General features: G+C 48.8%; 1 protein-coding gene across 1 annotated transcript in view; it reads left to right on the forward strand.

Moving 5' to 3' along the window:
- Positions 1 to 15,863, forward strand: part of tnni3k (TNNI3 interacting kinase) — a 143,467-nt gene that overhangs the window by 119,361 nt on the left and 8,243 nt on the right. Inside the window, exons 22-23 of the mRNA XM_060830672.1 lie at positions 8,495 to 8,554; positions 10,484 to 10,653. Coding sequence (XP_060686655.1) covers positions 8,495 to 8,554; positions 10,484 to 10,653 — 230 coding nt within the window. The remainder of the gene's footprint in view (positions 1 to 8,494; positions 8,555 to 10,483; positions 10,654 to 15,863) is intronic.

The following is a 15,863-nucleotide window of genomic DNA, read 5'->3' on the forward strand; positions in this document are numbered from 1 at the left end:
CACTATCACCAAAGTGCTCACCTACCTCCAAATCTAACACCTGACCGGGTTCATTACCCAGTACCAAATCCAATGTGGCCTCACCCCTTGTTGGCCTGTCTACATACTGTGTCAGGAAACCCTCCTGCACACACTGGACAAAAAAGCAACTCATCTGAAGTACTTGAACTATAGTATTACCAGTCAATATTTGGAAAGTTGAAGTCCCCCATAACAACTACCCTGTTACTCTCGCTCCTATCAAGAATCATCTTCACTATTCTTTCTTCTCCATCTCTGGAACTATTCAGAGGCTGATAGAAAACTCCCAACAGGGTGACCTCTCCTTTCCTATTTCTAACCTCAGCCCATACTGCCTCAGTAGATGAGTCCCCAGACATCCTTTCTGCCACCGTAATATTGTCCTTGACTAACAATGCTACGCCCTCCCCCTCTTTTACTATTTTCTCTGTTCTTACTGAAACATCTAAAACCCGGAACCTGTAAAACTATTCCTGTCCCTGCTCTACCCCTATCTCTGAAAAGAAGAACTCTGATTTCTCTTCACTGATGCTGCCAGACCTGCTGAGCTTTTTCAGTAATTTCTGTTTCTGGTTCTGATTTACAGCATCTGCAGTTCTTTTGGTTTTTACCCATTGTTCTACCCTCATCAATCATCTCTGTCACTTCCTCAAAAAAAACTCAATCGGGTTTGTGAGAGAAGACCTCCCTCACACAAAGGGGAAAGTGAGGACTGCAGATGCTGGAGACCAGAGCTGAAAATATGTTGCTGGAAAAACTCAGCAGGCCAGGCAGCATCCGAGGAGCAGGAAAATCGACATTTCGGACATAAGTCTTCTTCAGGAATCATCCTTCAGGCTTCCTGAAGAAGGGCTTATGCACAAAACATCGATTCTCCTGCTCCTCGGATGCTGCCTGGCCCGCTGTGTTTTTCCAGCACCACACTTTTCAACTCCCTCACACAAAGCCATGCTGAATGTTTCTAATAAATCCATTCTTTTCCTGGGATGATGGTGTGTGGGACATTGTGTGTAAGGTACGATACCATGATCCTGACTGTGTCAGGCTGTTGTATGATCAGTCTGTGAGACAGCTCTCCCAATGTTGGCATCAGCCTCCAGGTGATAACGAGGGGGCCTATTTCTGCTGCTGAGGTGGACGTTTTTTATTCACTGGGGGAGGGGGGAGCGTCACTGGCTGGTTATTGCTGGGGGGTGGGGGGAGCATCACTGGCTGGTTGTTGCCGGGGGGGGCGGCGTCACTGGCTGGTTATTGCTGGGGGGAGGGGGGCGTCACTGGCTGGTTGTTGCCGGGGGGGGGGCGTCACTGGCTGGTTGTTGCCAGGGGCTGGGCGTCACTGGCTGGTTGTTGCCGGGGGGGGGGCGGCGTCACTGGCTGGTTGTTGCCGATTCCTAGTTGCCCTGGAGAAGATGGTTGTAGAAATTAGTCCCTTCACTTCAGGGGGCAGTTAGGAGTCAGTCCCATTGCTTGGGTCTGGAGTCACATATCAACCAGAGCAGGAACAAATGGCAGCTTTCCTTCCCTGAAGACAATTAGTGACCCACTAGAATTGCCAATGTTTCATTGTCACAACAGGCTGGGTTTCAATTCCAGACTTTTACTGAATTCAGGTTTTACCATCAGCTGACATGTCTCCACAGCATCAGCCTGTACCTCAGGATTCACCGGGCAGTGAAATGACCCCAGCCCGCCTGATGGAAGGGTTTTAGTTGGGGGGAGCCCACAGGAGGCAGCGATCGAGTTGGAGCTGGTGTATATGAGTTGATGGGGAGCTGGGTTTTGAATATTCAGTTATACTGGGGGGGGGAATGGGGGCTGGTAACTGCAGTTTGGAAGCACATTCGGGTTAGTGATCCTGACCCTTCAGAAGGAGGGACAGTCGCAGGTGAAATGGGGCCAATGTGGAAATCAACATCCCAAATATTGAGCTGCTGTAATTGTCGGTTAGTCCAGGGTGATGCTGGATAGATAGCACCCCCAATCCCTTCAATTATCACTTTTATCAAGTACAGCATTGAACAAGACCCACTGTGCCAGTGTCGTCTCAGTGAAAAATCAAAACAATTAGTCTTCCATCATCTTCTATTTCCCCACAGCTCTGTAAACCTTCCCTCAGTATTTCTGAGTAAAGAGAAGACCTTTTAGAATGGAGATAATTAGATTAGATTAGATTACTCAGTGTGGAAACAGGCCCTTCGGCCCAACAAGTCCACACCGACCCGCCGAAGCGCAACCCACCCATATCCCTACATTTACCACTCACTATGGGCAATTTAGCATGGCCAATCCACCCTGACCTGCACATCTTTGGACTGTGGGAGGAAACCGGAACACCCGAAGGAAACCCACGCAGACACGGGGAGAACATGCAAACTCCACACAGTCAGTCGCCTGAGTCGGGAATTGAACCCGGGTCTCAGGCGCTGTGAGGCAGCAGTGCTAACCACTGTGCCACCGTGCCGCCCACATGGAGAAATTTCTTCAGCCAGAGAGTGGGGAATCGATGGAATTCACTGCCACAGAAGGCTGTGGGGGCCAGGTCACTGAGTATATTTAAGACAGAGATAGATAGGTACTTGAGTATTAAGGGGATCCAGGGTTACAGGGAGAAAGTGGGAAAATGGGGTTGAGAAACTTATCAGCTGTGATTGAATGGCAGAGCAAACTCGGGCTGAATTGTCTAATTCCTGCTCCTATGTCTTATAGTCTAATTCTCATGTGAAAGTTCTGATTGAATCTGCTCCCACTGCCCTTTCAGGCAGCACCTTCCAGACCCCAACACCTCACTGTGTAAAACAATCCCCCTCCCCTCACCCCCCGGGGCTTCTCCCTGATTCCCTTCCATCCCCCTCCCTCTGCTCCCTCACCCTCCTGCCCCTGGAAACACTCTCTCCTGATTTACTCCATCAAACTCTCTCCATGGTTTTGAACACCTCGGTTAAACCTCCCAGAACCTTCTCTGCTCTAAGGAGAACAATCCCAGCTTCTCCAGTCTCTCCACATTCACCGAGATCCCTGATCCCTGATCCCATTCCAGTAAATCTCCTCCACAATCTCTCCAAGATCCTGACATCCTTCCGAAAGAGCAGGGCCCAGGACTGAATGCAATTCTTTGCTGTAGTCTAACCAGTGATTTATAAACGTTTAAGATAGCTTTTCCTTTATGCACTTTGCCCAGGACTCTCTATTTGCTGGTCTTTTAACTTTGTCCCAATTTGTTTATCTTGATTTTGCTGACCAAAATCAGTCACTCAAGAAGAACTGATCCCGTCACATACCTGCTGTCTGACTTGTTGTGGTTAAAGGTAGGATGCCCAATTCAGTGATCAGGGTGACAGGCCGAGCAGGGTGTACATTACCTGCGAAACACAGTGTCCCTGCTAAAACAACGTCTCGCACATAGTTCCTGCCACTCCCTTTCATCACCATAACCGTAGCGTTTCGGTACTGAGAAGCACAGTTGGTGTCTGTTAACTGCAGAACTGTCTGAATTTCCGCACTCTCTGCTATCTCACACACCAGACCCCTGCTGTCAGTTAAGGTGCGATCGGGATTTTTAGTGAAATTCCTCAGGAACGCAGCGAGCTCCTGCAGTGGGCAGGTGCAGTTCCACTGATTGAGGCTCAGATTTAGTACCAAAAGCTTCGATAAGTGTGAGAAAGAGTTGTCCAGTCCCGACAGCCTGTTACGTGACAAGTCCAGCCAGCTCAGAGCTGGGAATCCATGGAGGGCATGCCTGGCTATGTACTCGATCATGTTGTTGGACAGATCCAGGACTTGCAGATTCTGTAGGTTTGATCGTGTGAAAGTGTCTGCCTCTAGTTTCGTGATGTGGTTGCTCCCCATGTCTAGAATGCCAAGCTCCCCCATGTTGCTGAACCAGGCCCCGTTGATTTGGTCTATGCCGTTGCTGTGCAGGTGAAGTCTTTCCAGGTTCGAGAGCCCTTTAAACGTCGATTCTCTAATTGCCTCACTGGTTATCTGATTCTGATTGAGCAGCAGATCGGTGAGACTGTGAAGGCCATGAAAAGAATCCTCCTCAATGTCCCTGATCCCGTTGTTACTCAGCTCCAACAAGGACAGGGAAGTCAGGTTAGCCAAGGTCCACTTCTCAATGGAAGGAATGATGCCATCAGTAAGGAGCAAGCCTTTTGTGGTCTGGGGGACAGCTGTAATAACATAACCCATATTACAGGTCAAGAGAGCTCAGAAACACGGATGCAGTGTGACCCAAACCCCATGGCTCATTCCCTTCATGGACCCAGTCCTATTTCTTTGTAACCATAGTGCCCCAAAGGAGGCCAATCAGCCTGTTATACCTGTACTAGCTCTTTGAAAGATCTATCTGATCATTTCCATTCCCCTAGCCCGGCACCTTTTCTCACTTTACCAGTATTTCCACCATTCCCTTTGGAAAGTTATTGTTGAATTTGTTCCCACCGTCCGTTCAGGCAGCGCATTCCGGACACAACTCGATGGCAGCCATGTTACCATCACGTTACCGATGATGGTTTCTTAAAAATGTACTCTTTCAAGGGATGTGGGCATCTGTGGCACAGCCAACAATGGTTCCCCTTTATTGCCTTGAAGTGAATTGAATGATTTGCTCAGTTACTTCAGAGGGTAGATAAGAGTTAGCCACATTGCTGTGGGTCTGGAGTCACGTATTGGTCAGGCCAGGTACAGTTGGCAGTGAAAGGGCATTAAGAACCCGGGTGAGTCATTGCGATGATCAATAATTATTTCATAGTCAGCTTTACTAATGTAAGCCTTATTAATGGAATTAATTCAATATAAATTCCACCAGATGTTGCAATGTGTTTTGAATCTGTGACTTCACAGCAGTAGCCTGAGAATGGCTAGAATAATTGTTATCTAGTTACCAGGCTCGGGACATTACTACAGCACCACCATCTGCCCCCAGTCTCAGTCAGGCCTGGTGGGAGTCAGGATGTGAATGTGAGGAAATTGGAGCAATGTGTGATTGACAATTGGGAAGTTGGGGTGGGGGCTGTGTGTCTGTTACTAGGGGCCTCATGCTGTCCAGGCAGGATTGACCGATCTGGGGGGGTAGGGGGCGTCCTCAGTGGGAAAAGAGTGATACTGGGCATGTGTGAGAATTCAGTTGCATAGGACTCTAACAGCTGCTGACTGTTTGGCGTACCCAATATGGCGGACATTGCTCTGATACGTTGGGACGTTGTTATGCAGCTTTCCTGGCTAAGCATCCAGAGCTGGGGCTGGGGGCTGAGTGTGTGGAGACAGTAACAAACCTGGAATGGAGGCCAGACCCCGACACTGGGTTACATTTTCTGTACACACGGTGCAGGAAGGCGGGCAGACAGCAGAGCTGGAGGGGCACAGGGACATGGAGAAGATGGCCACAATCATCGGCAACATTGCTGGAATGAAACAACACATCTGATCAATTACTTGCTCCTTCAAATCAGGTGAAAGGATTGGCTCTTTGTTATTTACTTATGGGATATGGGCATCGCTGGCTAGGCCGAGTATTGATTGCCCATCCCTCTTTGGCTTTGTGCAGGTGGGGGGAGCTGCATTTCTGAACCACTGCAGTCCATGTGCCTTTGATGTCCCAGGTGTTTCATTTTCTTAGTAAGGAGAAACACCCAAGTGATCCAGTGACACTCCTGTGTATTTTTTAAATATTTTTTCTTTATTTTGTTTTTTCTTTTTTTTTTCAAATGCTTCCCCAGTGATTCCCCAGTTTGTATTTTTTTTTCTTTTTCTTCTTTTTTATATAATTAACCCCCACACTACCACCTAACTGCGGTGGTGCTCCCAGGCGTTTCATACTTGTCAAAGGATTAATTGGTTAATAACTCCAACTGGATAGTGGTGAGAGATATTCCCTAGAGGGAAAACCAGGGGAAAAATACCATTGGTGCTGCTCACCCTGGAACTTGAACTTGTGGTCTAGAGAATGTATCAGAGCAGGATGTCTGATTGTCCAGCGTTACTGATCTGTCCTTCCGTCTCTAATTGCACAACGTAGTCTCAAAACCAATGAGCTTATTTAGAGCTCAATAATTCTAGATATTCACACAGTGTAAAGGAATTAAGGTACTTTTCATGTTGTTCCTTGTAGCCATTTCCATTGAACCAGGTAACATTACAGAGCAGAGATCCTCTCTGTAGGAGGAGGAGAGAACGCTGCACTGCATGAAATGTAATGTGTAACTGGGGGAAGTTTAAGCATCAGCCACTGAATAGTGCAATATCACTGGAGTTATTGGAACCCTGGTTCAGCCCCTTACAAACATAGGGCTCGTGACATTTAGACAGTTTGTTACCACGTTTTGTAAAATAAACTGCCAGAGCTTCGATAGCACCTTGATAGGAGTCTGAATATCCCAGAAGGCACCACAATCAACAAGGTTCTTCAAGCAACCAACGCACGTCTGAAAAACCCCGCAGCCAGTTTCGGTATCGAACGCTGCCACCAACAACAATGCTCGGAATCAGAAAGTCATTGCTTTTTGATCTCAGTTGAAAAATCAACATTGGCCGGGGGAGTCATGCAAGGACCTTTTGCTTTCAAGCGTAGGAGACTGAGGGGGGAATCTTATAGAAGTGTCTCAGATGATGAGAGACATGGATAGGGTGGATCCACTCAGTCTTTTTCCCAGGGTTGGGGAATCGAGGACTAGAGGGCATCGGTTTAAGGTTAGAGGGGAAAGGGAATCTGAGGGGGTGGGACGCATATGGAATGAGCTGCCAGTGAGAGTGGTTGATTTAAAAGGCATTTGGACAAATACAAGGATAGGAAAGGATTGGAAGGATATGGGCCAAGAGCAGGGAAATGGGGTTAGTGTGGATGGACATTTTGCTCGGAATGGACCAGTTTGGGCCAAAGGGCCTGTCTCTGTGCTACAGGACTCTATGATTCTCTTTACACCTACTGCAGAATTCGTCATCCCGAAAACCGAAGACAGCATCTCTGACAGTGTGGCACTCTCTCAGTACTGACCCTCTGATTGTGCAGAACTCTCTCAGCACTGACCCTCTGACAGTACAACACTCACTCAGTACTGACCCTCCGACAGTGTGGAACTCCCTCAGTACTGACTCTCTGACAGTGCGGCACTCCCTCAGTACTGACCCTCCGATAGTGCAGCACTCCCTCAGTACTGACCCTCCGACAGTGCAGCACTCCCTCAGCACTGACTCACTGACAGTGCGGCACTCCCTCAGCACTGACCCTCTGATAGTGCGGCACTCACTCAGTACTGACCTTCCAATAGTGCAGCACTCTCTCAGTATGACCCTCCGACAGTGTGGCACTCCCTCAGTACTGACTTCTGACAGTGCGACACTCCCTCAGCCCTGACCCTCCGACAGTGTGGCACTCCCTCAGTACTGACTTCTGACAGTGCGGCACTCCCTCAGCACTGACCGTCTGACAGTGTGGCACTCCCTCAGCACTGACTCTCTGACAGTGTGGCACTCCCTCAGCACTGACCCTCCGACAGTGTAGCACTCCCTCAGCCCTGACCCTCCGACAGTGCGGCACTCCCTCAGCCCTGACCCTCCGACAGTGCGGCACTCCCTCAGCCCTGACCCTCCGACAGTGCGGCACTCCCTCAGCCCTGACCCTCCGACAGTGCGGCACTCCCTCAGCACTGACCCTCTGACAGTGCGGCATCTCTCAGCACTGACTCTCTGACAGTGCGGCACTCCCTCAGCACTGACCTTCTGACAGTGCGGCACTCCCTCAGCACTGACCCTCTGACAGTGCGGCACTCCCTCAGCACTGACCCTCTGACAGTGCGGCACTCCCTCAGCACTGACCCTCTGACAGTGCGGCACTCCCTCAGCACTGACCCTCTGACAGTGCGGCACTCCCTCAGCACTGACCCTCTGACAGTGCGGCACTCCCTCAGCACTGACCCTCTGACAGTGCGGCACTCTCTCAGCACTGACCCTCTGACAGTGCGGCACTCACTTTGTCACCCTCTGTGATCTGGGTGCCAGATTACATGGCTCCTGTCACTTTGCGTAAGATTATCAAAGTCTTTGCACGGTTGAGTCCAGGTTCACATCTTCTCCAGGTGTGCTCGCACGCCCTGTCACTTCTAGCCTTGGCCCTGCCTGGGTTATCGTTGTACTCCCTAGGAGCAGAAATCTCTGTTGCACTAGGACAGCTTTGAAAAGGATGTCAGGTGGTGTCACTGCATCACCTTGCAGACCCTCTCCCACCTCTTCCCCTTCACTCTGAGCAGGACCTCTTGGTAAGGCACATTGGGCCTGGCCACCAATAGTTGTATCTATGAACAGATGCAGACAGGCTCACTCGTCTGGACTCAGTAACCTGCCCGACCTCATGGTTTGGAAACCAGACTGGCAGTTCAACCCAGGGTAGAGTATTCCTAGCGTGATGTTTCAGTTCAGAGTTTTCATATTCCCAGTGCTGTCTCACCAGGAAAATCCTTTTTCTGCCTTCCCTCTGCAGGAACGGCCTGACTTTTCTGAGCTGGTCACCAATTTGGAAGAGTGCATTTGCAACATTGAGGTAAGGATTGCTGCATTGGACGGATGGGAAATTGGAATCTTTCTGAGTGTTGACTTGGATTCACATGATCACAGAATGATTGAGGTGCAGAGGAAGCCATTCAGCCCATTGTGCCTCTATCAGCTGGATTAGCTGGCCCCACTGCCCGGCTCTTTCTCCATTTCCCTGCAATCATTATTCTCCAATACACAATCCAATACCCTCTTCAATACCTCTAACAGCTACTGTAACTCCTTTATTCAAGAAAGCAGTGAGATGGAAAGTATGCCAATTAGTCTAGAATTTGTCCCTGGGAGTGTTGCTTGAATCTAAGGAGCTTGGGTGACAAAATCCTTGTGTATATTTAAGGCTGAGGTAGACTCTTGATGGGTCAGGGAATCCAGGGTTACAAGGAAGGGACGTGAGGAATGATGGGTCAGCCGTGATCCTATTGAATTATGGAGCAGACTCGAGGGGCTGAAAGGCCTCCTCCTGTTATTATTTCTTATGGTTTCATGGTCAAGGAGCAGGATGGACCTTTGTAGGAAAGTAGAACATGATCAGGCCAAGCCAACAATTATATTTATCACATCGGAGTTTTTTGAAGAAGTAGCAAACAAGATGGGTAATGGGGAATCTGTGGATACGTGCACCAGCATTTCCAAGGTTACGGCACAAACTGAAGGAGTTGCTGTTGGGATAACGTACTCACACGGATAAAGGATTAGCAAGCAGAAAGTTAGGATAAATTAGCCTTTTCTTCCAGTTGCCGAGCTGTAACTCATGGAATGCATGGGGAATGGTGCTGGTCCCACAGTTAGTTACAGTATATTCTGATAATTTCAATGAAGGGGTGGAATATCCAGGAGATACATGTTGGTGACACCAAGATAGGTGAGGAAGTAGGGAGGAGTGAGTCTGCAAAGGGAGACAGAGCAATGGAGAGTGACAGGTGGAGTATAAGGTCTGTCAATGTGAATGTGTTCACTTTGGCCAGAGGAATAGAGAAGGGAGAGAGAGAGAGAGAGAGACTGCAGAACACTGAGATCCTGATGGATCTAGACCAATTACAGCAAGTTAGTGTGCAGAAACAGCAAGTGATTAGGAAGACAAATTAAATATTAATGTTTGTTTTCTACATGGTTAGTCAGGACAGGAGATAGGTAAACTCACATTTGTATCTTTGTGCACCCTTCTGGATTCATTGTTTGAAAAAAAGAATATCATTACAATTGAAACCATTCGAGAAGTTTGTGTGAGTTATCCCTGGAATGAAGAGCTAAACTGATTGAGGAAGGTGGTCCTTTACAATCAGCGTTTAGAGGAATAAAGGGGAGGCCTTCTTAAAATATTCTGAGGGGATATTGTGCAGCAGAGTAGGACAAGGAGACACAGATTTGTTTTTATGATGGAAATAAAGGTTATCTTTTCTTTGAGGGGTTATTTTTCTGTGAAATTCTCTTCCCTAGAAAAGAGCAGAGGTTAGGTCATTGAATTGAAACCACGCTGAGATGGAGATGTTTGAGAACCAATGAGCCAAGGCTTATGGGTAGCAGGTAGAAAACAGGAATTGATGCAGCAGGCAAATCAACCATCATCTTACAGCAGGCCCAAAGGGGCTGAATGGCCCACTGCTGCTCCTCCAGCCTGTGATGAATTTCCTTTACAGTACATAGAACACAGAATGTTACAATGCAGTATAGGCCGTTCGGCCCTCAATGTTGTACCAACCTGTGAAATTAATCTGATGCTCATCTAACTTCTACTGTTCCATTGTTATGTCCAATGCCCATTTAAATGGTCTGAACATCAGCGAGTCTCCTACCGTTGCAGGCAGGCTGTTCCGCGCCCCTAATCTCTGTGTAAAGAAAATACCCCTGATATCTGTCCTAAATCTATCACAATATTGCTTGTATCTAAAGTCTTGTTCTTGCTTCTGTGTGGATACAGCTGATGTCTCCAGCCTCCAGTAACAGCAGTGGGTCCCTCTCACCCTCCTCCTCCTCAGACTGCTTGATGGTCCGTGGAGGACCGGGCAGGAGTCACGTAGCAGCTCTGCGCACCCGCTTTGAGCTGGAGTACGCCCTGAATGCGCGGGCGTATGCGACATGGTCTCAGAGGTAGGTGACAGCCAATGGGAGATGGGCAATGGCTGCCTGGTGAGGTGCAGGATCCTATCATCCACCTTAACCAAGAACGGGAGAGCAGCACGTCCCTCAGTGCTTGGTGGGGGAGGGGGAGGGGCGGAGGTGTGCAGGTGGCTGGGAGGGTGGGGAGACTGTACATGGGGAAGTGTAGTTGAGGTGTGGTTGGGGGAGTGGTGGCGGTGTTTTTGTTTCGGGTGTGTTTGGGGGTGTTGTGGTGGTGTTTTTGTGGGGGTGTGTGGTGGCGGTGTTGTTGTGGGGGTGTGTGGTTGGGGGTGTGGTGGCGGTGTTTTTGTGGGGGGCGTGGTTGGGGGTGTGGTGGCGGTGTTTTTGTGGGGGGCGTGGTTGAGGGGTGTGGTGGCGGTGTTTTTGTGGGGGGGGTGGTTGGGGGTGTGGTGGCGGTGTTTTTGTGAGGCTGTGTGGTTGGGGGCGTGGTGGCGGTGTTTTTGTGTCGGGGCGTGATTGGGGGTGTGGTGGCGGTGTTTTTGTGGGGGGCGTGATTGGGGGTGTGGTGGCGGTGTTTTTGTGGGGGGGGTGGTTGGGGGTGTGGTGGCGGTGTTTTTGTGAGGCTGTGTGGTTGGGGGCGTGGTGGTGGTGTTTTTGTGTCGGGGTGTGTTTGGGGGTGTGATGGCGGTGTTTTTGTGTCGGGGTGTGTTTGGGGGTGTGGTGGCGGTGTTTTTGTGAGGCTGTGTGGTTGGGGGCGTGGTGGCGGTGTTTTTGTGGAGGAGGTGCTGGCGGTGTTGTGGTTGGGTGTGTGTAGTTGGGGGTGTGGTGGTTGTGCGTTTGTGGGGTGCATGGTTCGGGGTGTGGTGACGGTGTTAATGTGGGGGGGGTGTAGTTGGGGGTGTGTGGTGGTGGTGTTTTTGTGGGGGGGTTGTGGTTGGGGTGTGGTGGCGGTGTTGTTGTGGGGGAGAGTGGTTGTGGGTGTGGTGGCAGTGTTTTTATAGGGGTGTGTGATTGGGGGTATGGTGGCAGTGTTTTTGTGGAGGGTGTGGTGGTGATGTGTTTGTGGGGTGCGTGGTTCGGGGTGTGGTGGCGGTGTTCATGGTGGGGGGGTTGTGGTTGGGGGTGTGGTAGCGGTGTTTTTGTGGGGTGTGTGTGGTTGGGCGTATGGTGGTGGTGTTGTTGTGGGGGTGTGTGGTTGGGGGTGTGGTGGCGGTGTTGTTGGGTGTGTGGTTGGGGGTGTGGTGGCGGTGTTGTTGTGGGGGGGTGTGGTTGGGGGTGTGGTGGCGGTGTTGTTGTGGGGTGTGTGGTTGGGGGTGTGGTGGCGGTGTTGTTTTGCGGGGTGTGGTTGGGGGTGTGGTGGCGGTGTTGTTGTGGGGGGTGTGGTTGGGGGTGTGGTGGCGGTGTTGTTGTGGGGTGTGTGGTTGGGGGTGTGGTGGCGGTGTTGTTGTGGAGGGGGTGTGGTTGGGGGTGTGGTGGCGGTGTTGTTTTGCGGGGTGTGTGGTGGGGCCTTGTTTGAAAAATGACACCTTGAAGCTTCTACCAGTTTAATATTTTATACTCAATCTCTCTTTCTAAGTTTGGTATCACCAGCTGAAAGCTGATCACTCAGTGCACATTCAATTTCCTTAAAAATGAAGCTTATGGCGAGGTTAGAACATAGAACACCAAATGTGACAGCGCAGTACAGGCCCTTCGGCCCTCGATGTTGCGCTGACCAGAGAAATTCATCTGATGCCCTTCTAACCTGCACCATTCCATTATTATCCATATGGATGACCATTTAAATGCCCTTAAGTCTACTACTGTTGCAAGCAGGCTGTTCCACACCTCTCCAACTCTCTGAGTAAAGAAACTACCTCTGACATTTGTCCTAAATCTGTCTTTCCTCAATTTAAAGCTGTGTCCCCTCATGCTAGCCATCACCATCCAAGGAAAAAGACTCTCACTGTCCATCCTACCCAAACCTCTGATTATCTTATAATAGTCTCTATTAAGTCACCTCTCAACCTCCTTCTCTTGAATGAAAACAGCGTCAGTTCCCTCAGTCTTTCCTCGTAAGACCTTCATTCCAGACCAGGCAACATCCTGGTAAATCTCCTCTGAAGCCTTACCAAAGCTTCCACATCCTTCCAATAATGCAGTGACCAGAACTGTGCACAATACTCCAGGTGTGGCCTTACCAGTGTCTTGTACAGCTGAAGCATGGCCTCGTGGCTCTGAAACTCAATCCCCATACTAGTAAACGCCAACATACCATATCAACCTGGGTGGCAACTTTCAGGGATTTATGCACTTGGACACCAAGATCTCTCTGTTCATCTTTACTGCCAAGAATTTTACCATGAGCCCAGTACTCTGGATTCCTGTTCCTTCTTCCGAAGTGAACTACCTCACACTTTTCCACATTAAACTCCATTTGCCACTTCTCAGGCCAGCTCTGCATCTTATCTATGTCTCTCTGTAATCCACAACATCCTTTGGCACTATCCACAACTCTGTCTACCTTAATGTCATCTGCAAATTTACTAACCCATCCTCCTACGCCCACCTCCAGATCATTTATAAAAATGACAAACAGCAGTGGCCCCAAAACATATCCTTGTGACACACCACTGGTAACTGAGCTCCAGGATGAACATTTCCCATCAACCACGACCCTCTGTCTTTTTTCAGTTAGCCAATTTCTGATCCAAACCACTAGATCACCTTCAATCCCAAAACTCCTTATTTTGTGCAATAGCCTACCATGTGGAACCTTATCAAACACCTCATTAAGGTTCATATCCACCACATCAACCGCCTTAGCTTCATTCACCTGTTTTGTCACCTTCTTGAAGAACTCAATAAGGTTAGTGAGATACGACCTATCCTTCACAAAACCATGTTGACTATCTCTAATCAACTTATTCCTTTCCAGATTATTATAAATCCTATCTCTTATAATCCTTTCCAACACCTCACCCACAATAGAAGTCAGGCTCACTGGTCTATAACTACCAGGGTTGGCCCTACTCCCCTTCTTGAACAAAAGAACAACATTTGCTGTCCCCCAGTCTTCTGGCACTATTCCTGTCGACAATGATGACATAAAGATCAAAGCCAAAGGCTCTGCAATCTGCTCCCTGGCTTCCCAGAGAATCCCAGGATAAATCCCATCTGACCCTGGGCTCTTATCTATTTTCAGTTCTTGCAAAATTGCAAAAACCTCCTCTTTGTCAACCTCAATCCCATCTAATCACATAGCCTGTATCTCCATATTCTCACTAACATTGCCTTTTTCCAATATGAATACTGACGAAAAGCATTCATTAAGCACTTCCCCATGTCCTCAGATTCCACATAAACCTTCTACCACTGTCTTTGATTGGCCCTAATCTTACTGTAGAGTGTGTTGCTGGAAAAGCACAGCAGGTCAGGCATATCCGAGGAGCAGGAATATCGACATTTCGGACAGGAGTCCTTCATCAGGAATGAGGGATCCAGCCCAAATTGTCGATATTCCTTCTCCTCAGATGCTGCCTGACCTGCTGTGCTTTTCCAGCAATACACTCTCAACTCTAATCTCCAGCATCTGCAGTCCTCACTGTCTTGCGTAATCTTACTCTAGTATTCTTTTATTCCTGATATACCTATAAAAGGCCTTAAGGTTTTCCTTGATCCTATCCAAACAACTTCTCAAGTACCCTCTTGACTCTCCTTAACCCTCTCTTTAGATCTTTTCTGGCTAACTTGTAACTCTCAAGCCCCCTAACTGAGCCTTCATGCCTCATCCTCACATAAACTTTCCTCTTCCTCTTGACAAGACATTCAACTTCTTTAGTAAACCATGGCTCCCTCTCTCGACAACTACCTCCCTGCCTGACAGGCAGAGACTTAACAAGAACCTGCAGTAGCTGGTCCTTGAATAAGCTCCATATTTCAGGAGTGTCCATTCCCTGCAGTTTCCTTCCCCATCCTATGCATCCTTAAAACTTGCCTGATTGCATCGTAATTGCCTTTCCCCCAGTTGTACCTCTTACCCTGCAGTGTGTACCTTTGCCTGCTCATTGCTATTGCAAACATAACCGAATTGTGGTCATTATCACCAAAGTGCTCACCTACCTCCAAATCTAACACCTGGCCAGGTTCATTACCCAGTACCAAATCCAATGTGGCCTCACCCCTTGTTGGCCTGTCTACATACTGTGTCAGGTAACCCTCCTGCACACACTGGACAAAAACTGACCCATCTAAACTACTTGAACTATAGTATTCCCAGTCAGTGTTTGGAAAGTTGAATTCCCCCATAACAACTACCCCGTTACTCTCGCTCCTATCGAGAATCATCTTTGCTATCCTTTCCTCGACCTCTCTGGAACTATTCTGAGGCTGATAGAAAACTCCCAACAGGGTGACCTCCCCTTTCCTGTTTCTAACCTCAGCCCATACTACCCTAGTGGATGAGTCCTCAAATGGTATCTCAGCTGCTGTAATACTACCCGTGATTAACAATGCCACATGCCACCGCCCCCCCCACCCCCCCACCTCTTTTACCATCATCTCTGTTTCATCTGAAACGTGGAGAAAGTGAGGACTGCAGGTGCTGGAGATCAGAGTCGAGGGAGTGTTGCTGGGAAGGTACAGCAGGTCAGGCGGTATCTGAGGAACAAACAGCCAGAACGACATGGGAGATAGGAGCAGGAGAGGCCATTTGGCCCAACAGGACAGATCTGCCATTAAACAAGATTATAGCTGACTTTCTATCTCCCTTTACTTCCTGTAGACAGTGAGAGTCTTTTCCCCAGGATGATGATGTCAGTGTGTGCGAGGGGCATAACTACACATTGAGGGGTGATGGATTTAAGACAGATGTCAGAGGCAGGTTCTTTACTCAGAGAGTGGTAAGGGTGTGGAATGCCCTACCTGCTAATGTAGTTATCTCAGCCACATTAGGGAGATTTAAACAATCCTTGGATAAGCACATGGATGATGACGGGAGAGTGTAGGGGGACGAGCTGAGAATAGTTCACAGGTCGGCATCTCTCTTTCTGAGGATCCACAGCTCTCTGGGACAGGCAGAGACTCACACCTTTCCAATGAAGAAATTTGTCCCAGCCTCAGTCTGAACTCAGAAGTCACACAAAACCAGGTTATACTTCAACAAGTTTATTTGAAGGTGAAGTGACTTCACCTGATGAAGGGGCAGCACTCTGAAAGTTGTGATTTCAAATAAACTATAACCTGGTGTCGTGTGATTTCTG

The sequence above is a fragment of the Hemiscyllium ocellatum genome, chromosome 9 (genome assembly GCF_020745735.1).
Source record: "Hemiscyllium ocellatum isolate sHemOce1 chromosome 9, sHemOce1.pat.X.cur, whole genome shotgun sequence".
NCBI lineage: Eukaryota > Metazoa > Chordata > Chondrichthyes > Orectolobiformes > Hemiscylliidae > Hemiscyllium > Hemiscyllium ocellatum.